The sequence below is a fragment of the Aulonocara sp. 'chitande type north' Nkhata Bay genome, linkage group LG12 (assembly GCF_057382095.1).
Source record: "Aulonocara sp. 'chitande type north' Nkhata Bay isolate Kocher_YH1m ecotype deep benthic linkage group LG12, A_spYH_male_GT1.1, whole genome shotgun sequence".
Lineage (NCBI taxonomy): Eukaryota > Metazoa > Chordata > Actinopteri > Cichliformes > Cichlidae > Aulonocara > Aulonocara sp. 'chitande type north' Nkhata Bay.
In genome coordinates this window covers 28,956,398-28,982,132 of record NC_141355.1, presented here as the reverse complement: position 1 = coordinate 28,982,132, position 25,735 = coordinate 28,956,398, and the positions used below count along the sequence as shown (strand labels likewise).

The window sequence follows — 25,735 nt, the reverse complement described above, 5'->3', positions numbered from 1 at the left end:
TAGATAAATAAATGCATCACAAATTCAAGCTAACTCTAAAAGTGTTCAGTAAGAGTTCAGTGGATCACTTCACACTACATTTGTGCCTATAACGAGCAATAATGTTTTTCAGCTGTTTATCTGATGCTGTGTTAAAAGTGGTGTAGCACTGATGCATTCTGGTTCTATATTATTTTTAAGAGAAGATATCAAAACATTTTAGACAGAAATTGTTCATTTCAACTAAGAAAAGTTACAAAGTGTGTGCACTTTTGTAAACAGTGTCAGTCATATAGTCACTTATCCATCTCACCATCCATTATAAATCACAGGTTACTGTAATGTGTGAAATATAGAAAGAAAGTTCTACATTTTATTGTCATCGGTTGGCTGTAGTGCCCAAAATAATGAGAATTAAAATCCACTGAGAAGTCAATGAGGCAAACAGTCACAATTACCTATTTTCAGTAGACTGGACATGCAACCTCACCTGTATCCAGACAGCTTACACCAAGCTTCCAAAAAACAACAACAACTGTGTTTTAGAAGCTAACAAGCTAATGTTAGGCTTGGCATTCCCTCTGATAAACAGTTTAAATTCTAGTGTCTGAGTCTAACAATTTTAGATCTACTACAATGAAAGTTTTTCTACTGCCAGCTAGCAGCCGCTAACAGAGGCTAACACCAACTAACAGCAGCAAAAACAACACAGTTTACTAACAGAAAAGTCCAGGATATCCTGACCAACTCACCTCGCTATCATTGTCATTGGACAGGCATGAGCTTCACTGATTCATTTACTTGTTTCATTGAATTCAGTTCATTCATTGACATCTAGAGATGAAATCTTAAACACTGTATCTTTAAACCTTATTATGAGCTACATGGAAAAACTGAAGAAAAAAAAGAGAATCTCCAAAGGTGCATCATGCTGCCCAGAATCTGTTGATGATAGAATCCCTATATACAAGTACATAGGTCATATCTGTGAAGGCACCCTTAATGCTTGATGATATACTGCAAACCATTGAAAAATTAAGTGCACTGTCAAAACAAAACTGCTGAGCAGTTTATATCCTGTCTTGCACAAGATCAGGAAAACATTTTGTTTGTTTTAGAGTTGTCTGTCTCTTCAGCTCTTACATATTGTAGTTAAAGGGTGAGCCAATGCTCCTTCCCAAATGTGGTTGCATTCAAATCAAAACATGCAAATATATACACTAAAATGTCTAAGCTTCAGTATCTGATACAGTGTGTTTGTAGCATTCTGAATTAAATATATGTAACGGTTAAATGATATGCAAATGCTCTAAAGCTGAAACCTCAGCAGCTAGGGAAAAACAGAGTGCAGCAGAAGCACTGAGCAGCGCCCAAGGATGTTTATGATGTAGGCGCAGAGAGTTGAAGTTGCTCACATGCAGATGACAATCCAATCTAACTACCCATCTCTACTCCTCTCTTTTTCTATCGCTTGGCTGTTTTTTCCTCCATCCCTCTCATAAGAATTAAATGTATGATGGGAGAAGCCACTCTGCTCGTCAGAAGCCAAGCAGAGATTGAGCGGGGATGTTATTTTCTTTCCGTTATCTTTTTTTCACTGGCAGACTGTGTAATGTTGATGGTAATTGGACCCAGGCTAAGAGGATGAAAACTCTCATCAGTGCTTGCATCATATCTGTGCCAGATTTAAGGTTTAGAGAAAAGTTCTTCAAAGTTTAGGAGAAAACAACTTTTCAATTTCACAGATCCAGATAAAACACAATGCAGTTCCACTGTGGTTTGTTCATATGCAGTATTAATGTTCACTCACGCATACAGGCATGTATGCAGAAGCTTTGATTACCGGTTGTTGAGGATAACAGGAAGCAACAGGTCCTGTAGAGGGAGCCATTCATCTACTCTGCACCTGCCTGATTCGCACATCTCCTACACACAAACACACGCACACAGGATCGTTTACACACGCATGCACATGCAAAGAGCTTTAAATTTGCATCTTTAAATTACTTAAAACTAATGCTCTTGTTAACTGGGTTCATAAAACTGCACAAAGACTCAATTAGTAACTCCATTTCCAGTTTATTAGGTATATCTAGCTAAAACTAATATATAGTGATACAGTGTATCCTGCAAATTTCCTACTGAAAAGCAATAATGCCAACCAAAGAGGCATTTAACTTATTATCTTTCTTGTGGTGTGCTGAATTACACTCACTCTCTCTAGTCTCAACGTGCAGAAAACAGAGGGCATAAATGTAGAAATTGATTTATTATTTACTTAATATAATATGCTATAAATGAGATTTTACAGCTCAAAGGAAATTTTAACTAAGACTAATTTAAAATGAAATAATTTCAAAACTCATTTTTGAAGCTAATTTAATTATTACAATGTGAAAAGTGTGATTTATGACAAAGCTTTCTGTTTACTGGCACAAGAGTGTATAAATAAATGATCCCACAAAGCGTAACGAGACAATATTCTCAGCTCTTTTCAACAAAAACATGTCTGCCTTTCTTTCTTTCCACTAGGACAACATGACTGTTTGTTTAACCACTGTTAAAACGCTCAGAACTCATGCTCAAAGTAAACACCAGTACGGCTGAATGGGGTTTTTAATGACATGGGCTTCCTGCTGCGTACCTTGACAGAAAAGGGCTGGGCGAGGTGAATCCTCACACTTCCTTCTGGCCTCCAACAGAAAAGGCACCACAACCACTGGAAGATAGATCTCAACCCAACCTATGAAGATATGTAAAATACACACACACAGATATATATCTTGACATATTTACATTTAGGAGGACATGTGAACAGCAATACCACTAATGAGCAGGATCTATAACGAGTACTAAGATAAACAGCCGCCCTCATAGTGTGCTTAGGAGTACAGGAACTGTGTGTACAGCACTGTGTGTCTACAGTGTGTGAATGACAGAGCAGAAATGATGGGGCAAGGACCTTATTATTGCAATTAACCAAAAGCAACACCCACTCTCCGGTATCATCTCAAAGTGCAGATAACAAAGGGCGTTATTAATGGAGACTAATAATCATCACAGCTGCCTTGAAAAAATATTAAAATGCAAACCTCAACTCAACGACCAAAGCTGCCCAGTGAGAAATTAGAGAGCAAAGTTGTGAAAGCTCTCGAAGTTGGAGAGTCATCACTGACAACTTTGGGTTTTTTCTCGAGACCACAAGTTTCATTCTGTGAGCACCTCTTTAGACAAAAATCTGAGAAACTTGTGCCGTCAACACACAACACAGATATCCTGATCACAGGACTGTAACTACAAAATCTTATTTTTAATGGACTCAATATTCTTTGTCTTTCTTCTGTTTGAGTAGACAATTCTCTTTTCCTATTTTTCTAACTACAGCTATTTTGGGGGTTCTTGGGGGTTTAGGCTGTATTTGCTTACATTTGAGTGAACTTGCCCGTGTCTGCTTATTATCTATTAGCAGTTCCTGTTTTCAAAGTAAACATACATACAGCTATGCTTGGATGTAATAACGGAACCAAGTTAACACTGTACAAAATAAAGTGAATTTTAGGTAAATTCATACAGTCATCACACTATTAAAGCATTATTTTTTTCTCCGATGTAGTGACACTGTATCTGTGTGTGAAAGGTCTTTGTGTTCACATTCACTCAGTTGTATCTTAAAAAGTGTTTGCATGTTGATCGCCTCCATGAGCTGTATGTCAAAGTAACTGCTGTCGCTCCAACTGTTCGTCGTGTTGATAAGTGAGCCAAAAAAAATGGCACAGACTGCAATAACTAATTTCCTGTTGTTTTTATAACACTGACAAGCACCTGTTCCTTTCACCATATGCAGTATTTCTGCCTCATGTTCTTTCTCCTTTTTGCAGTTTGAAAACAAAGCACTAAAGCAAACCTGTTCACTTGTTCCTGAGGACAGAACAGTTACAGATGGATCCTATTAAGTGTGTGCGTGCGCTTGCAAGTGTTTGTTTACACACATCCACCTGAATGTAGGTCTTGGGTACACAATCGTACGAGATGCCCACGGGGACCAGACTGACGTCGGGGACAGATCCCTCTTTGATGAGCTGCCTGATGCGAGCCAGCCACTGGCCACCCAGGCCAGACCTCTCTGACACACCAATACTTATTGCCTGGCCCTCATGTAGCAGCTCACGTACCAGCTGAGGAGAGAAAGATGGCAAAGACAGAGGTGTGAAAAATCCTGGGAGTCAGAGAACAATTAACATAAACGCCTACAATGCATTTTGAAAAGACACATAAGCAATAATGCAAACCAGAAGATGGAGGAAACATTAAAAAAAAAGTCCAGAGGCAGATGGTGGAGGAAAGTCAAGTCAAAATGCAGGAAGCAGGCAGGATAAAGAGCAGAGATAAAGCGGGACTGTGGGGGACACTTAATGACATTCAGAGATACTTCCCTCACCCCAAATCCTGTTTCCCCCTTACAGACAACAGAAATTCAATTACCATTGAACAGCAGCTAAACAGGCCTACACTCAATAAACAATAAAGGTCTATTAACACTGAAATACAAGCAATAAACAAGCCTGCCTTCTCACGCAAAACAAATATGCTTTCTCACTTGAAGCGCAACTGAAAACAAACAAAGTAATAAAACATCTCACAGCATCAATTCATAAACAGGCTGTTTATGTTTCACTTTAGCTATAGTCTCTGTATACCGACGTCAGACTGAGCTGTTTTATTGAACTGTATAACACAATATTGATCTTAGTAAAGACAGTAGCGCCTTTAAATGAAATGTGGCTTTAGGTAAACTGATACAGATCACAAAGCGGCTGGCTCCTTAGATATAAACAGATATTAAGAATAAATAGATGCTGATGATTACTGGTAAAAAAATAAAATAACTGAGGCACTTAGACAGGCACTTGAGGAAACCATAAAAGATGCAAGATGTGGGAGAAAACAATACACACCACGAATATCTCCCAGATAACCGACCTGTCAAGCTCCTGATTTAAACTACCAATGCTCTTCATATTTCCCCACCCTCGTTCTTATGGCTTTGTCACTCTAGCCAACTTCCAGAGCTGCAATATCTTTAGCAAAGACTGAAGCTACTTTGTAATTCTGAGAATGAATGGAAAGTAGGATGAGATGGTAGGGTGGCAGGCTGCATTCTGATTGGGGAGCTGACTGTGATAACAATCCGCCATGTAGTGCAATGAAAAGTCCCTGCGTGTCTGTGAGTATGAATTTAAATGAATGCACATACACTAAGCAGCAAAATTACAAAGATGGGAATTTTTGTTTACCTTCTAATTTTATATAATTACCTGCTGTCTAGGATTTATTTTTCATCAAAATGCATTAGCAACATGATTTCGAATTCAGGGCTCAGTGTGCCATTTTAACTTTCACATACAGCACTAATGAGGAATTTGTACCAGGAGAACTTTTTTATGACTTGTGGCACAGAAAAATTTGTGCCTCTAACCTCAATTAGTAGTTGCCCATAAAACTGGACATTTGCATATTGTGACCCAAGTGGTAAACTGTCCTGATGCTGGTGTGCTGCAGAAGTAACCTAAACAGAATCTGTTTAAATTCACACTGACTGGTCACTTTATTAGGTATAACTGTTCAACTGCTTTTTAATGCAATTATCTATATCAACCAGTCGCATGCTAGCAAATCAATGCATTTAGGCATGTAGACATAGCCGAGATGATCCTGGCCATGTCTACATGATACATTATGATACAATGGAAGATTACTGAAAGCACAACACGTCAAAGCTCCAAGCAGATGTGCTACAGAAGAATTCTGTCAGCTAAGAACAGGAATAATTCTCAGCCAAAATTGGGCAATAGAAGATTGGAAAAACACTGCCTGATCTGATGAGTTCTGATTTCTGCTGCGGTTGGGTCAGAATTTGGTGTAAAGAGCACAAAGGAATGGATCCATCCTCCCTGCTATCAACAGTTCAGGATGATGGTGATGGTGTAATGACGTGGGGGATATTGTTAACAAACTTTGTGTCCTTTAGGACCAATTTGTCATTGTGTAAATGCTGACCATGTCAATCCCTTTATGACCACAGGGTACCCAACATCTGATCCTTTCAAGTTGCCACTAAGTGAATATGCTGTTACACTGATGGATTCTCGTATCAAACATGAACAAAGTTTCAAATAATGTGATCAGTGTGAGCCAAAAGCTCAGACTTTAGAGTGCTCTAAATGCTCAGGTTCAGACAGTTCATACCACTCTCGGATCTGTATGACATCCAAGAGAGGGAAAATTCTTAATATAGCGACACAGAAGAAAGCTGATTTAAAGGGTGAAGGGTGGACAACTTGTTTCAATCACCAGAGGAGATGTATCAATACCCATCGTAAGATAAATAAGACTCAGCTGTAAATCATACAGATCTTCTCCAGTTGAGTCTAAGAATAAAACATATGGAGCTGGAAAAGAGCAAAAAAGGTCCCCTTTAATTACACTGGGTTAGACTACAAACAGGCAATATTTGCCCAAGTTAGAAAAAAATGGGTAGAAAATTAAAAATCTCAGCAGCTATTTCATGGTCTGCTATGACATTTAGGGAACACAAATGTCAGTATCTCCCTTTTTTATGTGCTAGAATGAGGTTTGCATCTGTTTACTTTAACACTATGCCAGCTCATGTGTGGCACAGCTTGTGCCTGTTAATGTCCTGATGTTTCCATTTAACTTAAATAAAGCCTCTCAGAACCACTGCAATTGCTTGTTAAAGCAGTCAAGCGGAAGTTTGATGTCTGATATAAGGACCAATTTCTTTTCCTTAAAATAAAGTATGAAAATCACCAGACCTAGGAACTCTTATATACTAACCCTTCTTATTTCTAACTTACAGCAGTCATGACAGACTGGTACAACGTGTCCATCTCAGCATCGTCCTCAGTAGGTGCAGAGGGTGGCAGGAGGACTACACCTACTTTCTGCAGGATGGATCTGCAGGATAAACAAAGCATAGCATAACTCAAACACTAGTTTAATGAAAGAAAATGTGCATAAAGTCATTCATGCACATTTTCACCGTTTGAAATAAAACTGCCCAGCTCAAAAATAGTAGCGTGAATAAAAGTGATAAACACAGCACCCTATTTAGTTTGTGTGTATGAATGTACCTTAGGGAGGCGTTCTTAATTTGGAGAGGACAAACAGTGTACGGGACTCTGAGGCTGTGATAGAAGAGCACGAGAGGGATGAGAGCGCAGTCCACGGCGCTCTGACGCACGTACACATAAACCAGCAGAGATCCCTGAATTAGAGAACAGAAGCAGCTTCTGATAAACAAAATTCCTCACATTGTAATTCATTACATCAAACAAACACGGATTGTGCAGAGGTGACGCACAGATTAAGGAGCGAATCCGTGACCTTAGATTAAATCTGCTTTTGATCAAGCCACACAAAGGAAACAGGAAGGAATGAAGAAAAATTTATTTTATGTTTTAAAACTAGCAAAGACACAGTGAAAAATGTGTGAGGTCAACATTCAAGTATTTAAAGATGCAGCCACAGTTCAAGTATAGGTGGTGAGTATGCCTGAATGGCTGGATTGATTGTAGAAGTTGACAGCGCAACTTTGTTTTTTTCCCCAGTGTCAACAACAGCTCTATTATTTGCTTTGTGGTCCCTTATCTTTCGAGTAGCATTAGTGATTTTTTCCATTATGGACATGGAAATGAAGAGCTACTATCGCAAACTCAATTATATATCGAGTGAAGTCAAAGCAGAGAGATAAAACACGATGGCACTTCTGTGCATGCGATATTGTCGCTACAGCAAAAAGCGCTTTGCAATAAAATAATTAAAACACATAAGCAGCCTGAGCATTGGTAGTCTTCATAAACTCATGATAAAAGATATGTTATTCTTTTTTATTTGCTTTTTTAATATAGTGAAAGACACAATAACTGGGTTACACCTGAAATTATTTTATATGAATTTGGTTGTAACTATAGCCAGTATGCAGTGGTTCAAACGGTTCAGTGAGGTCACGCTGTAACCCAACTTGCCTCAATAACGTCTTTTCAGGTTTGTCATGAAACAATTTATGGATGAATAAATTGGTAAAGATTTAGACAATGGGACTAAACAAGATTTAAATTGATTTTGTACACAGTCCCTCCAGAGATAACCCTCGATATATCCTGACAATTACACTGCTCAAAAATATTCAAGAAACACTTGATCATCACTGTTTAATACAAAGTCATAAACACAAATCTGAATCCATTTCACCTCCACTGGAGAGGCAATGACAAGGCAACCCTCAGAAAGGGAGGGGGGGCTCGTCTTATTGCTGCTGTCTAATTTTTCTCTAGTTTTGCTTTTCACTGGTCTCCTTGTCACTACTTCTACCTGCAAACCAATTAGGTGTCACAGGTAGTTGAGCTCCTCAGTAATGGTACATCCAATGTGGTTTACTGTGTCTCCCAACATCAGTCTGTAGAGTGTGAAGGAGATACCAGGACACAGGTACAAGAAAAATATCACTGCAGCCCTGAAAAAAATCATCTCCAGTGGGTTACTTATGAGCATGTTTCTGACCAAACTGACCAAAAGACAATGTTAAGCTGCCTGCAATATATCATTCAGCAAGACTGGTTTGGCAATGGGTCAGTGATGGTCTGGGATGGTATTATCTTTGGAGGGTCACACAAACCTCCAGGTGTCAGCCAATAGTACCAAGATGAAATTATGAAAATCTCAGAGCCACTTCCACTTCATGCTCGTGCAGCTCCTCCTGCTGCAACACAATGCCCTTGGACAAATGGTGTAGTTAGTGCTTGAATGACAAAAGCACTCATACTACTGAGGGGTTCTCAGGCTCTTCATACCTGAATCCAGTTGAGAAGCTCTGGCACAGAAATAGCACCATAGGCTATTCAGATCCAAATCTGGGAAGAAATCCCCAGAACAACATCTGCTGTCTTATCAGGAGAAGTCCAGATGTTGTTGGATTTAATGGACTGATTCTTATATAGCACTTTTCTGCTCTCCCGGAGCACTCAAAGAACTTTATACAACACACCTCATTCACCCATTAAGACCTATTCACACAAGCACTTCTTTTCTCTATGCTTAAATGCTTCCTATCTAACATTCACACACATTAATACTTTGATGGACGCATCAGAGAGGAACTTGGTGTTAGTATCTTGCCCAAGAATATTTGGCATGCAGGCTGGAGCAGCCAGGGATCGAACCACCGACCTTACTCCTGAGCTACACCCACCCTAATGTGCATACAGACACATGGGTGTCAAAAAACTAACTGAGCCATCTGAAGATGCAAGTCACATCAAATCAAATCAAATCACTTTTATTGTCACATCACATGTGCAGGCACACTGGCACAGCACATGCGAGTGAAATTCTTGTGTGCGAGCCCCACAAGCAACAGAGATGTGCAAACACAACAACACAAACGAGCAAAATACAAGAATGGCCAACCTGAAACTAATAAATATATGTACAATATATAATAGTGTATGCATTTCTGGATGTGTATACTAAATATTTTCCTACGTGTGTGTGTGTGTGTGTGTGTGTGTGTGTGTGTGTACACATTTTTACAAATTAAATAGTAAAAAAAAAATAAATAAATAAAAATAAATAAATAAAAAAATAAAAATAATAATAATAATAATAATAATAATAATAATAAAATATATAAAATATACAGAGTTGAATATGTGCAAAACAAGTGGCATTTATATACAGTGTGGAGTGCATAATGTTAAAGTTCCAGTAGTGAAGCTGAGGTGTCTATGACGTGTTCAGCAGTCTGATGGCCTGATGGAAAAAGCTGTCTCTCAGTCTGCTGGTACGGGACCGGATGCTGCAGAACCTCCTTCCTGATGGAAGCAGTCTGAACAGTTTATGGCTGGGGTGACTGGAGTCCTTGATGATCCTCCCCGCTTTCCTCAGGCAGCGCTTCCTGTAGATGTCTTGGAGGGAGGGAAGCTCACCTCCAATTATCCGTTCAGAGCACCGCACTACTCTCTGGAGAGCTTTGCAGTTGTAGGCGGTGCTGTTGCCATACCAGGTGGTGATGCATCCAGTGAGGATGCTCTCAATGGCACAGCGATAGAAGGTCCTGAGGATGCGGGGGCTCATGCCGAATCTTTTCAGTCTCCTGAGAAAGAAGAGGCGCTGCTGCGCCTTCTTCACTGTTTTGTTTGTGTGTACTGACCACGTAAGATCCTCAGCCAGATGTACTCCAAGGAACCGGAAGCTGCTCACTCTCTCCACAGCAGCGCCGTTGATGGTGATGGGGGTGTGTACTTCTCTGCACCTCCGGAAGTCCACTATCAACTCCTTTGTCTTTGCGACGTTGAGGGTGAGATGGTTGTCTTGACACCAGTGGGTCAGGGCGCTGACCTCCTCCCTGTAAGCCGTCTCATCACCGTTGGTGATAAGACCCACCACTGTAGTGTCGTCCGCAAACTTCACAATGATGTTGGAGCTGTTAGTGGCTGTGCAGTCGTAGGTGTAGAGTGAGTACAGGAGAGGGCTCAGTACACACCCCTGTGGAGCACCAGTGTTCAGTGTGATGGGGGATGAGGTGATGCTGCCCAGTCTGACCACTTGGCGTCTGTCAGACAGGAAGCTAAGGATCCAGCTGCAGAGGGAGCTGCTCAGTCCTAGATCCTGCAGTTTCCTGTCCAGCTTCGAGGGAACGATGGTATTGAATGCTGAGCTGTAATCTACAAACAGCATTCTCACATACGTGTCTCTCTTCTCCAGGTGTGACAGGGCAGTGTGTAGTGTCAGGGCTATGGCATCATCAGTGGACCTGTTGTGGCGGTATGCAAACTGTAGAGGGTCCAGTGAGTCGGGTAGTGCAGAGCAGATGAAGTCCCTGACCAGCTTCTCGAAGCATTTGCTTACGATGGGGGTCAGGGCTACAGGTCGCCAGTCGTTCAATGAGGAGATGGTGGAGGATTTGGGTACAGGGACGATGGTGGCCATTTTGAAGCAGGCTGGGACTACAGACAGAGAGAGGGAAAGGTTGAAGATGTGTGTGAACACTCCAGCCAGCTGAGCCGCGCATCAGCGTGTGATTTAAATTGTGAACTTTGATCTTTGTTGAATCCGTCCTCACTGGATTGAAGATTTTTTGTTTTCCACTGACTGCCGTTATGTCACAGTGAATTACTTATTGTATTTCAGAAACACTTTCCAAGTTGAGTATTTTATTCATCAGGACTGGATGTGCAACTTTTACTTTTAAAAGTCACATTAACTTAATTTCACAGCAGAGTATTTGAAAACCATTAGAAATCATAAGAATAACATTTGAGGTTTTCTGTTAGCGGAAGCTGTTTTCACATGCACTGCCGCGTGCAACATGTGAGAAAGCACAACTTCACACAACATCCTGAATGTACTGACGTTTTCCAGAGTTTATCTGTGAAAACAACTTTAGACACACAACATTTCAGCGATAACAAAGCTGAAGACCTCGCTCACTGAAATCATTCATGCCCATTTTAAGCCTGATTCAGAGTTATTTACGTCTGTTTATTTAGTCAACCATGTAATTGTGAAGTGTGAAGTTTGTTAGGAGAAAAAGAAAATAATTCCACATAAAAAGGCAAGCAGGAGAAACCTCAACTTTCAAAAGATTCCAGACAATTAGATCTGTTTACTTCACCTTAGGGCTGGGCGATATATCGAGTTTTTTAAAAATATCGATATATTTTCATACGAGATATAAGATGTGACAATATCGTTTATATCGATATAATATATGTTACGTTATAATTATACTTGTGGAGCCGCAGGTTTGCCTCTCTTTCGTCCACTTTTGTCTCTACGCAACGTTACTCGGCCTCGCCTCTCCTGCACTGAACACAACTCCGCCTCCCCCATAGCTTCACCTGCAGGCAATGACAAGATGAAAGCGGAAAATCTCCGTTAGCGAGTTACCGTGCGTGGGGCTGGATGGCGTCAACGTGTTAGCGAGCTAACCACGCTAACGACATGCAGCCCAGAGGGGCTGCACGGCCTAAAATCCTTTCCTTTTCTCAAAAATCGACAGTGCGCCTTATGTATGAATTCTGGTTGTGCTTACTGACCGCGAACCTATTTTATGTGGTACACAGCGCTCAGCAATCTGTCAATAAATGTTTTAATATGACTTTGCTAAGCTACGGAGCTGCACCGCTTGATGGATTGTCGGAGAATTACGGCTACAGAGGAGGAGCCTCGCGGAGTGATATGTACAGTGTGTGTATAAGGACCACAAATGGCACCTGTTCAGAGACGTGGAGCAGCTGTGAAATCTGTCTCTTTGTTATTATGCTCAGCGTCTTTTAGTTTACATTTTGACTGCACAATTGTGAGCTTTTTGTTATGCACAAAAACAACATTATTTTCTTTTATTTATGGACCATGATTATTTAATATATGCTGATAATTTATTTTTGAGTAATATCTACGCTGTATGTAAATAAAAGTGCCCGTGTGACATCTGGGACACAGTGTGACTAAGAACTCTCTTTTTGTTCTTAACTTATGGCTTTAAAAAGAAAAATCGAGATATATATCTTATATCGCCATCCAGCTAAAAAATATCGAGATATGAATTTTGGGTCATATCGCCCAGCCCTACTTCACCTTACCGAATATATTCTCACATTTCTGTTTACCTTGAAATCTTTTGGAGTAGATGTGTTTACAAATGGGGCGGCAGCTTGTTTACCATCTCAATAGATGTCAGAGCACAACCTAATGTGAAGCCAAAACCTCCCAGTATCAACACTGTGCAAACACACAGTGTACTTTCCATTTTTTGCAGCAAGAGACACCCTTCAGCATAGCAGATATTTAATCTACAAAGGTGTGTGTGCATTTATAGAAATTTGTACCTCTTGTGAGGCTCTGTGTAAAGCCGGCAGATGGTTGAGGTTAACTTGAATGCTGCCGAACACAGAAGCAAACATCTTCAGCATCGCCCAGCACACGAATCTAGTCAAAAGAGGATAGTGGGTGGAGGGATGTATAGAAAGAAGAGATGAAAAAGTTAATGACAAGAGATGCACACAAGGCCGTAATAGACAAATGAAGCCAAGAGAAATAATCACCAATAATATAATTTAGGAAACAGTTTAGCACAAAACGGGAGGAAAGGACAGTGTTAAATGTGATGTTATGTAAATGAGACAGGTGGGGGCAAGAGAAAGTGGGGGAAAAGGATGGAGATAAAAAAAATGATGACATAGGAAAGAAGTGAATCAGTAAGCAATAAAACAGCAAGTGTGAGAGGATGACAGATGTAGATAGAGACAAAGTCTATAAATGAGGGAGACTGAGGAAGCGAGGAGAAATTGAATATTGAAGAGATTTCTTAAACTTCAAGACAGTCAAAAAGTTTCTTTAGAAACAAAATAAAGTTTCCACTTCATTTCACTAGACATTTGAAGAATTTCTGACACTATCTGAGGCTACAGAAACATGGTCCCAAGAGATGATAGAGTCATAACATCCAATTTCAATTTAAATACAACTTAGTGCAGAGATCAAAAACACGCCGTCCACTAGCCGTGGACAAGTTTGTGTCTCAAACAGCTGTCAGTCATCTTGAAGAGCATGATGATTGACAGCTAGAAAGGCATTCATCTGTAAGCAGTCACACAAGAAGCTTTGAGCTGTCTTACAGTAGCACATAAGCATTTCTGTTTGTCTCTTCAACACAATTTAGGGTTTGGAAAGCCTATTGTTCTTCCCCCGAGTGACCAAAAAGAAGTAGGAATTTGTGATATCTACATATCTCCACTGACAGCTGACTATTCCAATTTTTTCCAGTAAAAATTCTTAAAACAATCCTGTGTACAAAAATGTAGAACATTCTTGTAAGACAGAAATCCGAAACCCTGAGCCTCAAATTCTGCTTTTTCTGCTGGTTTAAAAAAAAAAAAACATAAATAAACATAATTACTGAAATGAATTTTTTTTAATGAATCTGGCAATTATCTTGGGCTATTTTGTTGATAATTAATATTCATAAGAGCCTGTGATTGGCCTGTTCGTCATAGCAACCACAGCTGTGCGTTTTTGGGTATCGCCAACTAATACTGCAAAAACACTAAAGCCAACAATGTGTGAGTTAAGCTCTTAACATTTTTCACTTATTCAGTCCATCTATGTAATGAAAGATGTAAAAGTGACTCATGAATGGCCACGTCACTTTAAAAGAGGCTTTTTAATTAATTTCTCCATGCTTGTTGGGGACTATTCTTCAACACTGATCCACAGTAAACCTACAAAGCACAAGGACGGTCTAAGTTCAATTGATGCAACATTGTTAGAATTATAGAATAGAATAGAATTCAACTTTATTGTCATTGCACATGCACAGGTACAGGGCAACGAAATGCAGTTTGCATCCATCCAGAAGTGCTTTAGTGATATAGATATATTACAATATATATTAGCAATAATATAGATATGTGAGTATATTACAGAAATGGGTCTATTATGGTATGTTATAATGTACACGGTATGAAGTATGTTGTGAATATTCTATAACTATAAGTATGTACAGGCTGTAGTGAGTACAAGCTATGTACAGGATATGAACAGGATATAAATATGAAAAACTATACAGAATATGAAATGAAATAAATAACTTTACAGAATCTGGGATATACAGCTATACAGAAATGGGAACTATGCAAGTTGTAAACAGTTGTAGGATTAAAGATTATCGAATGTACAGAATGATTATTTACACAGAGCTATACAGTAGTGCAGTTAAGATAAGTGAGGGTGTAGATAGTTTCTACAGAGGCTATATAAAGTGCTAGTGGTTGTGAGTGGTGGTTCAGTCCATGTTATTATTGTGTTTGAGGGTACAGTTGTCCATTGTGGGTGTGTGTATGTTCAGTCCATGAGTTAACGTGGGTCAGATGTCAGGAGGCAGAGTTCAGGAGTCTGACAGCTGTGGGGAAGAAGCTGTTCCGGTACCTGGTGGTCTTAGTCCGGAGGCTCCTGTGGCGCCTCCCAGAGGGCAGGAGGGTGAAGAGTCCATGTGATGGGTGACTGGGGTCTTTGATGATTTTCCCAGCCCTTTTCAGACACCGCTTCCTGTAGATGTCTTTTATGGCAGGAAGTGGTGCTCCGGCGATGCGCTGGGCAGTTTTCACGACCCTCTGCAACGCCTTCCGGTCCGAGGCAGAGCAGTTCCCGTACCAGACTGTTATACAGTTGGTCAGGATGCTCTCGATGGTGCAGCGATAGAAGTTCACCAGGATGTCTGAGGACAGGTGGTTCTTCCTCAGAGTCCTCAAGAAGAAGAGGCGCTGGTGAGCCTTCTTGACCAGCTTGGAGCAGTTGGTCGTCCAGGTGAGATCCTCGGAGATGTGAACTCCCAGGAACTTGAAGCTGCTCACACGCTCCACAGCCGTCCCCTTAATGTGGATGGGTGGATGTGGGTCAGCATTCCTCCTGTAGTCCACGATGAGCTCCTTGGTCTTCTCGGTGTTAAGCAGCAGGTTGTTTCTGTCGCACCACTCAGCCAGACGATCCACCTCCTCCCTGTAGGCGGCCTCATCGTTGTCACTGATGAGGCCAATCACCGTGGTGTCATCTGCAAACTTAATGATGGTGTTGGAACCATCAGCAGGTCTGCAGTCGTGGGTGAAGAGGGAGTAGAGGAAAGGGCTCATCACACAGCCTTGTGGTACACCGGTGTTCATTGTGATGGTAGATGAGCAGCGGTTATCCAGCCGGACATGTTGGGGGCGGTTGGTCAGGAAGTCCAGTAAGTCCAGTAACCATTTGCAGATGAGGGAACTGATACCCAGGTCTGTCAGTTTCCTGATGAGTTATGAGGGGTGGATTGTATTGAATGCTGAACTGAAGTCTATAAACAGCATTCTGGCGTATGTGTTGTTGTTGTCCAGGTGTGAGAGGACAGAGTGCATTGCGATGGAGACTGCATCCTCTGTGCTCCTGTTCCGGCGGTATGCGAATTGGTGGGGGTCCAGGGTGGGGGGGAGACAGGATTGGAAGTGTGCTAGGACCAGTCGCTCTAAGCACTTAGTGATGATGGGGGTGAGTGCTACTGGGCGGTAATCATTGAGGCAAGATGGGTTGGAGTTTTTGGGTATCGGGACGATGGAGGTGGATTTGAAGCAGGCCGGTACCACAGCGTGGGCCAAGGACAGATTGAATATGTCTGTGAGCACTCCTGCAAGCTCCCCAGAACACGCTCTGAGAACACGCCCGGGGATGCCATCAGGGCCTGCAGCCTTGTGGACATTGATCCTGCTCAGCACCGCTCCTACATCGGTGGGGGAGAGAGTCATAGGTTGGTGGTCTGGCGTCATGTCTGCTTTGGTTGTGGTTGTGGGGTTCCCTCGCTCAAAGCGAGCATAAAAGTTGTTGAGCTCGTTGAGGAAGGAGACATCAGAGGATGCGGGGGAGGGTTTGGTGGTCCTGTAGTCTGTGATGGTCTGGAGTCCTTGCCACATGCGTCGGGGGTTGGAGTTGGAGAAGTGTTCTTCTACCTTCTTTTTGTAATGGTGTTTGGCTTTTTTGATGCCCTTCTTTAGATTAGCCCTGGCTGTACTGTAGGCGCGTGCATCTCCTGACCTAAAGGCAGTGTTGCGGGCCTTCAGGAGGAGACGAACATCCCGGTTCATCCAAGGCTTCTGGTTGGGGTACATGGTGATCCGTTTCTGGGTGGTGACACTGTCTGTGGTTTTGGAGATGTAATCCAGTACAGATGAGGCGTACTGGTCCAGGTCTGTGTGGGTGAACATATTCCAGTCTGTGTTTTTAAATCTGTCCTGGAGCACTGCGTCTGTCCCCTCTGGCCACACTTTAATTGTCCTCACAGCAGGTTTCACACGTTGGATGAGTGGTGAATACCGAGGTGTGAGGAACAGGGAGAGATGGTCCGATTGTCCAATGTGGGGGAGGGGTGTGGCTTTGTAGGCTCCAGCCAGGTTGGAATACACATGGTCTAAAGTCTTGTCTCCTCTGGTGTGGCAGGAGACATGTTGGTGGAATCTGGGGAGGACTGTCTTTAAGTTGGTGTGGTTGAAGTCGCCAGCAACAATAAAAGCAGCCTCGGGGTGTTTATTCTGGTGTTTGTTAATGGCTGCAGAAAGTTCTTTCATGGCCAACCTAGCATTAGCGTCGGGGGGTTAATGTTCATTGTCATTAAAAAACATTCAGCAAATGGCTCATTAATGTGTTTTTAATAGTTTTTGGACAGAATAAACCCTCAATGAAAATGAGAAAAAGCTTTAAAGACCTTGAGTGCACAAATGATACTTGTTGGCAGGATCAGTTGATGGGTGGCTTTGGTGTTGTCGAGGCTTTAAAGGGACAGTTGACCTGATATTTTTTAGATGGCTCTTTTTTTTAGTCATTTTATTTTGGAATGCCCAGTTTTGGAGATATTAGCTGTGGACATGTCTGCCTTCCATCAAAGTCCTTCTACAGGCAAGTCTTGTCACTCGCCAGTAATACAGGGTGGGCCATTTATATGGATACACCGTAATAAAATGGGAATGGTTGGTGATATTAAAGTCCTGTTTGTGGCACATTAGTATATGTGAGGGGGCAAACTCTTCAAGATGGGTGGTGACCATGGCGGCCATTTAGAAGTCGGCCATCTTGGATACAACTTTTGTTTTTCCAATAGGAAATGTGACACATCAAACTTATTGGTAATGTCACAAGAAAAACAATGGTGTGCTTGGTTTCAACGTATGATCGTTTTGGTCACTGCAGTTGCCCGCAGCTTATCTGGATGATACCAACTGGTCTTCAAGCAGGTTTAACTTTCACGATAACGTCATTTTTAAAAAAGTTAAAAGAAAAAAAAAATCCAGATCTTATACATTTACTGCAAAAGAGAAGGTTATTGGCCACAGAATGGGTCAAAAACAAGTACGTATACAGCACAACCAAAGTTAAAACTGTGGTGTATTTTTACTGTGTGTGGGCAGAAATTCAGAAACAGCAATAATTCAGTTTCCTGCCCGGCTCTTGACTGGCTCTTTGAGGGCAGGAACAAAAAAAACATAATTTTTGCCATTACAGAATTCTCCAAAGCCCAACAAATCCTAGATTTCCATTCAGGATTTGTTGAAATGCAGTCTCTCTCTTATACTGCTTCTCTTGATTACAATGGGAATAAATCTCAATTAATCTATTTTGTTACTTGGGGAAACATTTGAAAACTCAGCATCAACATCACGTTCATGAAAGTAGAGAAAGTTTCATGCAGGAACTATTTTCTTTATACCAAATTACGCCCGTTTACTGTATCACTGCGCAGAAGAAAATGAGCATCTACCCATGATGAGAGGCTTGTGAAAAAAAGTCAGTAACGATCATGTCCTCCAAATAAAAGACGCCGCACGCATCTTTTAGTTGGCAGATGGAGAGAGGACAAAAGAAAAAAATCTTCCATGAAACTGCACAATTTTGCACTTTATTTTTTGTAACCTGGCCATGACATTTGAAAAAACAGCTGTCACTGCTGAGTTTTTAAAAAAAAAAAAAGTATCTTTTGGCACTTTGAGCATCACAAAAAAGATGCCACCTAGTTCTGTTATATTCAAGAAAAGGCAATATCTCTAAAACTGAGCAACTCGCATAACAACAATGCATATGGATAAGCAGTCGTATAGACCTAAATTACATTTTAGAAAAGCAATGTTGCTTTAATGTTGAAAATACATAAAATTAACTCCTTAGCCATTATGGAGTAGCAGCGAATGAATGAGAATAAAATAGGAATTTCTCATAAATTAAGATGTGAAAATCTTTTAGAATCGTTATATCATCAAAAGGCTCATCTTTTCTGCATCAAAAGATTAAAAAAAAATCATTAAAAGAAATCGCTGCAGACTGCAACTCCATTTTTGCTTCAGGCACACCGATATGATACATCTCACTCGTTATTTCTAAATGAAAGGTCTCACAGCACAGCTCTGAATCAATATGCAAATGTGATGTATTAGTAAACACACACAAACAACCATCTTTGAACCTAGCTTTTTTTTCCCCCCAATCGACTCATGCACACATAAACAAACCTTAAGACGCCAGAGGAGATGCAGGTGTTAATGAGGGGGAGGAATGGTGAGAGACAATCTAGCTGCCCGTGGCCGTCTCCCCCCTCAGGTGCTTTGTGCTCTGCTGTGAGCGCCTTCTTCACCCTGAAACACATGGTCACAGGACAGCAGGGTTAATACGGAACAAAGCTTCATTTGTGCTACACTTAGACAAACACCAGCCTTCCAGTAAGACAACAACACCATCCCTGAGTGTGGAGGTTACATAAAGGTTAAACTCAATTACACAGGAGGAGGGACAACAACAGCTTCAAACTGAGGAACAGTGACAGAGATTGAAACCTCTCCTCAAGTTATCCCATCTTTCTTCGTTCACTCTTTATAGACTGAGATAGCCTTACTTTTCTGTTCTTTGCATGTCTTTGTCTTATCTCCACTAGTCCTTTCTCATTCTCTCTCTGCAGAACTGCAGGAACCCGTTTCATTTTCTGTATCTCTGCCTATCATTTATTTACTCTCCTCCAGCATCTCTACTCCTGTCATCCTCCCTCTCTTTCTCCTCAGGTACCTGTGACTCTGACAGACTCGCTCAAGCCTGCCGCTAACAGGACTGCCGTAAACCTTGCACCCACTCACAAACAGGGCACAGCACACCCTCCGCACCAGCCAGCCTCGATACCTGCATACAATTCAAAGAAATGAGCATGAGTGAGAGCGCTGGGACCAAATAAATTTGTGTGGCTTTGCCCGAATGCGGTGGATTCTCATACTACCTGGTTTGTGTCTCATTGACACTCAGCAGGTTGTGGAAACCAAGGGAATAGTTTTGTCCAAGCTTCTTGCTCTAAGCAATGACAAAAACAGATAAAGATAGATGACCTGAATGTCAACATCAACCACGAATGGGCTGTGTGGGGCACAATCCAATTTACTGTATAAAAAAAGGCTATAGCTGAAGGACACTATGTGAATGGGGATAGCTACAAGAGGATCTTTATACTCACAACCTTTGCGTGCCATATAAAGTCAGCATTTTTTACTCAGTGAAAGAGATCCATAATTACTCTGCACACTCACCAGACTGTCTGGGGTGCACTGGTGGCAGCACTGGCCCACAACTGGCCTGAACTTCCCCAAACAAGGAGGCACAGTTTTCATCATTTTCCTGATCTTTAATCCACATGACAGCTGGGAAGAAACACAAAACAGACACAACACAAACAGGATGTCACATGCAGAAAAACCACAACCACATCCACTTTTTGAAATAACACTCAACTGCCATGTTATTACGTACATAAAGCTAAAACTAATGTTTCTTATCTTATTTGACTTTAATTTGTTGCACCCTGATGTCTTTTGAGCTTGTGAAATTTTTTCTGTCTCTTTGATTGGTTTAACTCTGAATTCATATCGGCACGCCATTACTAGCAGTGCAGTAAATATTAATACAGTTCCCATGTGAGCCCCTGTATCAGACGCTCCCTGTGCAAATCAAACAAACAGCTCATGCGCTCAACAAGCCAGGCTGTGTACTGTATACTAATCAACCACACTTCAGGCCTCCCCGAGCAAGCTGACTGCTGGTCAGGTGTTCAAATATTTGCAGTACAGTACGATAAAACACGCCAACCGACTGATTATCATGGTCGATGTGTTGTGTTGATCAGGATTCAGAGTGATCGCCTGGCTTTGGGAAAAAAAGATCTAATCAATCTCCTAAGATCAATGACACTTTCTCCAAGTTGAATGATGATGGATTCCAGAAAAGAGAGCAGCTGACTGGTAGATAAGGTCAATTTAAAGACAAAACCTTATGATCATGAAAGTTTGGATCGAACTATCAATAACTTAAAGGGCCATACTCGTTCAGGGGAAAAGTACAAAGTAAAGAGGTAGACCAAAAAAATGAGAGGCATGCGGATTATCAGGCTAAACCTGTGTGTAAATAAGCTGGCCCAGCTCGATGACCAGAGTTACGCACTTATGTCTGCTCATTCCAAGGAGAAGGTAGAAATGCTTCGATCTGGATCTGATGCCCATGATATGTCATTAATTTCCTGGATTATTATTTTGTAGTTCTGTTCTTCTGCTAAGAGTGTTGTACATAACAAGAGATGAATGAAAGCCCCGGATCCAGACAGGAAGGGGATTTTACATTGTGCTGGCACGGCTTGTGCTATGTGATCACCACTTTCCTGGTGAGGAATTTTGTTTTTTAATGCATGTGAGTGGACTTATTGGGCATGACATCACTTTAAAGTTTTAGCTCATTTCAGTTTTGCTGAAAGTTTCAAGGCCTTGAAACTTGCTCAATATAGTAAAAGCTACATAAAAGGAACACGTGTGCGTTGGATTTGATTAGAGTCACTTAATTTTGTTGTACTTTTGTGAGTTTTAATGGAGTTTTAAAATCATGGGGTGATCTATGAATCCCTCCTGGTGGTGCATTGAGATGCTGCTGTGAAGTCTGATCACAGAGCTATTCAGCTGCCACAAAGCTTTGCATTCATAAGCTGTGGTGTTTGGAAACTCGACAGGGAATAGAAATAATTAAAGTAGTGATGCTTTCAAAACAAAATCTTTCAATGTACCATCAGTTAGAGTCACGCAATAAGGAGGGCAAAAAAAAAAGTTTATTCGGCTTCTACATATCAGAGGGAATTTTCTCTAGTTGTGCATTATTATATCCTGAAAACTTAAAAATCAACTCACAAAAATGAAAACATTAGACTGTTGTTTACCTATTTAAGGAAGTTATACAAAGATATTTATGAGGCAAAAAGTGTGTGAAACAGCTCAGTATTTTCTGTCACTCCGCTGTGTAACAAAAACTGCAGCTGCATTTTTCCAGTGACTTTGGGTTAGATCTGCATGCTAACTTGAAAGAACTTCTGCTCTTCCACAACAGTTTTTTAGATTAAGGTGAGTACTGATTTGATCATCCCAAAATATTTTCTTTACTTTCTCAGGGGCTCTTAGGGAATAAAATCATGCCAGCAAAATGCATCCAAGACCAGAACAGATTCTAACCCTGGTCATCTGTATCCTGCATAGATTCTGCTTTATCAGCTTTTAAAAATACAGCTAAAAGTCTAAAAGCTATGTCGCGTTTTCAGTAGCTGTTCAGTGGGCCAGATTGTCGTCTTTGGCGGGCTGATGTTGGACACTACTGATTTAGAGCCATAGAGATATTTCAGCGCCAAGAGCCCGACTCGCCTTTGCTGTTCACCTTGGCAGCTCATTACTTGTTGTCAAAATTGTAAAATTTAAATTTTAAAAGATCTGTAAGACTTGAGGAGAGCTAAACTCATGATTTGTTTGAGCTATGCAACAGTCCTGCTTGCTTACTTCGTCTTTAGCAGAAAACCCCAAACTCTTACTATGCAACATGAAATCTGTCTGAGTTGGCCCGCCAAGTCCACCTACACAGCTAGGAGCTGGCACACAGGTACATCTTAGGCCCCTGAAGGGTTATATCAAGATCAGATAGTTTGACGTCATTGTGTTGCCTGGCAACCACCAACCAATGCGCTAAAATGACCCATTTGTAGCATTTATGCGCCCAGAATCCTAAAAACACCTTATAAAAATATTATAAAAGTATTGTTTTCATTTCAATAGCAACATTCATATCCACAAAGTCAAAGGATGCACGACAGAGCACTGTGAAAAACTCTTGACTTTCTGAGATAATTTTACATTTCACCCTGCCACTCTGATTGGCAACAGCTTTTCTTTCTTTCTAATATGACAATGATCCCAAACAAAATGCCAATGCAGTAAAAGCATACCTAGATAGAAAAACACAAACTATCAGTCATGGATTGGCCTCTCCAAGGCCCAAATCTCGACATTATTAAAGAAGTGTGCGATCATCTTTATACAGACAGGAACAAAAGGCAGCCAGCATCCAAAAAAAGAGCTTTGGATGTTCTTCGAGAAGCCCGGAGAATTATTCCTGAAGACTACTTGAAGAAATTACAAGAGAGCTTGCCTAAGAAAGTTCAGGCTTTGTTGAAGAGTAAATATGGTCATACCAAATATAGATTATATTAGATATATATTTTTTGTGACTTAAAAACATTCAAAATGACACCTGTAGAAATCTGCATTTCTGGAAATCTATAGGGAACAAATTAGTAGCAAATACTGCGACTAAATGTATCCTTTTCAAACCACTGCTTTTAATTTCTCTGTACAGATAATACATACTACGAAGTTTAAATCCTTTTTGAATGCTTGTTAATGATTTCCTCTTCCTCTCAGTCTTTATGCCGATCTACGCTAATCGCCTAGAGCTGAATACCTAACACACAAAGTCAGATGTGAAAATGCTACAGTATAGACGTCCTCATTTCGGTGCAATGAAATACATAGGCATATTTACCATAACGTCAGTATTCCTTTAAAAATTATATTCATTTGTTGACGGGCATGTATGACTCACTGATGCATCACATCCACTGATTTGGCACATCAAACAGAATTAAACACAAGGGGCCACGCATGTTCTCTCGTGATTGTGAAGAACAAAGCTTTTGAGATTAGTGCCCGTGGAGTAAGTGGGAGATGACAGTGGGAGAGAGACATGCAGGCAGTTCTTACAGCGGGTCTATTCTGCTGAATTGGAAGTGGAAGGACTGTGTCTTTGTTTATCCCATCATTCTTCTCCTGCTCCATGGTGAGGCCCCTGCTGATTTACAACCACAACCCTAAAAAAACAGAGAGAGATTGGGTAGGAAAAAAAGAGTATGAGGAGTCATGTCAAAAATGCTGCATTCTGACGTTATGTTGGATTATACTGTAATGTATGCTTGCGATCACATGTAAATGTTTTTAGTGCTTTTTGGAATAATTTGAAGGCATTTCATAGGGCTCAGAGAAAGACTTCCACCTTGCGATTTAAGATAACAAACACTCATCCACACACAATCTCAGCTTCCTTCTTGATAGTATCTCCCAATGCCCTTAGCTACAATTTCACCCACCTAACAAACCCTTTTCTTGCCCTGCACCATCACAAATTCTCTCAAATTCTTCAACACGCCTTTCATTCTTTTCAAATTAAGGGATATCAGCCTCTTGCTGCTAGTATCACTGAATTGGTCTCCTATTGCTTCCTCTTATTGGACTTCTAGTGGCAAACTTCACTTTAAAAGTTTTCTGCTTACTTCTATATGCAGGTAGGAATCAAACAAGGACAGAACTGCCATTAAGAGGTTAGAGATGTTGAAGAACTCGAGGCTGTCCTTGCTCAGCAACACACAGGTGAAGCTGCACGAATGCTCACTAGTAGGTTATAAATCATTAAAAGCAGGGAACATAGCCATCAGCTGAAAAACAGCTCTTATGTAACTGATGCTGGTCCCTTGCCCACTCTGAACCGTAGTAATGAGTGTTGGCAACATAGGTCACAGTGTAATACAATCTAGCTTAAACAGGTTATCTAATTGATAGCACTGGCTGTGGTGGAGCTCAAGTGAGTAATCATCTGAAATTAAGGTAGATTTAATTCAGATTAATTCAAGTTCACACTCTCCAAAGGGAGAGCTACGCAAGCATAAAAGCCACCATCCTGAGAGAGATTACCTTTGGTTTGTATAAGGCTTTTGATTCTACTACAAAAGGGTGAAGACGTGTGCTGCTGCCTTCAAATAAACCTTTTTCTTTGGCTACATCAACGCAATTCAGGAGTCTCATTAGGCACAATGAAAGACTCTTCCTTTGCATCTCTGTCTTTCACTGTGTTGATCCCATTCTGCCCTATTAACTTTGCTAATTAAAACTTAAGCCCTCCCCATGGGAAGACGCTCCATTTCAACTGGCTCAAGTTCCCACATTCATTACCAACTCCTGTGGGAAATGGCAGACATTGATAAGAGCTTCCCAGGGCTCTGTAGTGTTTCACAGGTGCGGCAGGTGATGAAAGAGACAAGGCAGCAAAATGGGAGTAAAGAGTGTAAAACTGTAAATTACACAGGCAGAGAAACAGCAAAGTCTCTAATGGGGTTATATAATCCACTCAAGGGAATACAAGACCACATGGAAACAGCTAGAGACAGCAGTATGCCAAGGCCAGGTCAACGTAACACTGCAAACAAGATTTTAATTTTCTATGTGCCATCTTACCAGTCAACATACAGTACAGAAATTAATGCAGTCGTGTAAAAACATTCACTTCAACATTGAGATCTGGGCCGCAGGTACCTCCTTAGAGCACTCATATTTATTCTTGCTTGACTCTTCCACTCGTTAAAACTTAACTGATCAATTATAGTATTTAATTAATATGCTGTAGTTTGCCAACGTGACAGCTCAGACCTAAGTGGGCCCATGATGAGAAATAATTAAGAATTAATAAGATTAAAAATCAAAAGCCATTAAAAGATGCCAGGACAGATTAGAGTGAGGATCATTTTAGAGCAGCAGTCAAAGGGATGTCAGCTGGTGCATTCATGTCTAGGGTAGGGTTAACCAGGAGTTAATAGCAGAGGCTTTAAAGGGGGTGTTATTGCTTTTTTCCTGCTAAATATTTTTTATTCTTGGACTATTAGAGTAGCTTTACATGATTTAAAGTTGCAAATTAGAGTTGCACCCATTGGCATCGGTCAACTACATTGCAAAGTACTGATTTTTGCAGCTTCCAATTTTCTTTCCGAGATTTATAAATGACACCA

The 25,735-nt window shown here is 40.9% G+C and overlaps 1 protein-coding gene across 15 annotated transcripts in view; it reads right to left on the bottom strand.

Moving 5' to 3' along the window:
• The window catches only part of gpat2 (glycerol-3-phosphate acyltransferase 2, mitochondrial), a 176,625-nt gene that overhangs the window by 22,510 nt on the left and 128,380 nt on the right, over nt 1-25,735 (bottom strand). For 11 of the 15 annotated variants that reach the window (XM_086314873.1, XM_086314872.1, XM_086314877.1 and 8 more), the window contains 11 exons: nt 23,664-23,770; nt 20,133-20,243; nt 19,829-19,899; nt 19,624-19,734; nt 19,077-19,199; nt 12,888-12,987; nt 7,131-7,264; nt 6,855-6,954; nt 3,969-4,154; nt 2,624-2,722; nt 1,823-1,905 (listed from right to left, as the gene is read on the bottom strand). In XM_086314873.1, the coding sequence (XP_086170999.1) occupies nt 1,823-1,905; nt 2,624-2,722; nt 3,969-4,154; nt 6,855-6,954; nt 7,131-7,264; nt 12,888-12,987; nt 19,077-19,199; nt 19,624-19,734; nt 19,829-19,899; nt 20,133-20,243; nt 23,664-23,738 (1,193 nt within the window). In that variant the 5' untranslated portion in view covers nt 23,739-23,770. The remainder of the gene's footprint in view (nt 1-1,822; nt 1,906-2,623; nt 2,723-3,968; nt 4,155-6,854; nt 6,955-7,130; nt 7,265-12,887; nt 12,988-19,076; nt 19,200-19,623; nt 19,735-19,828; nt 19,900-20,132; nt 20,244-23,663; nt 23,771-25,735) is intronic. The other 4 variants (XM_086314885.1, XM_086314887.1, XM_086314886.1 and 1 more) reach the window with 2 other exon arrangements.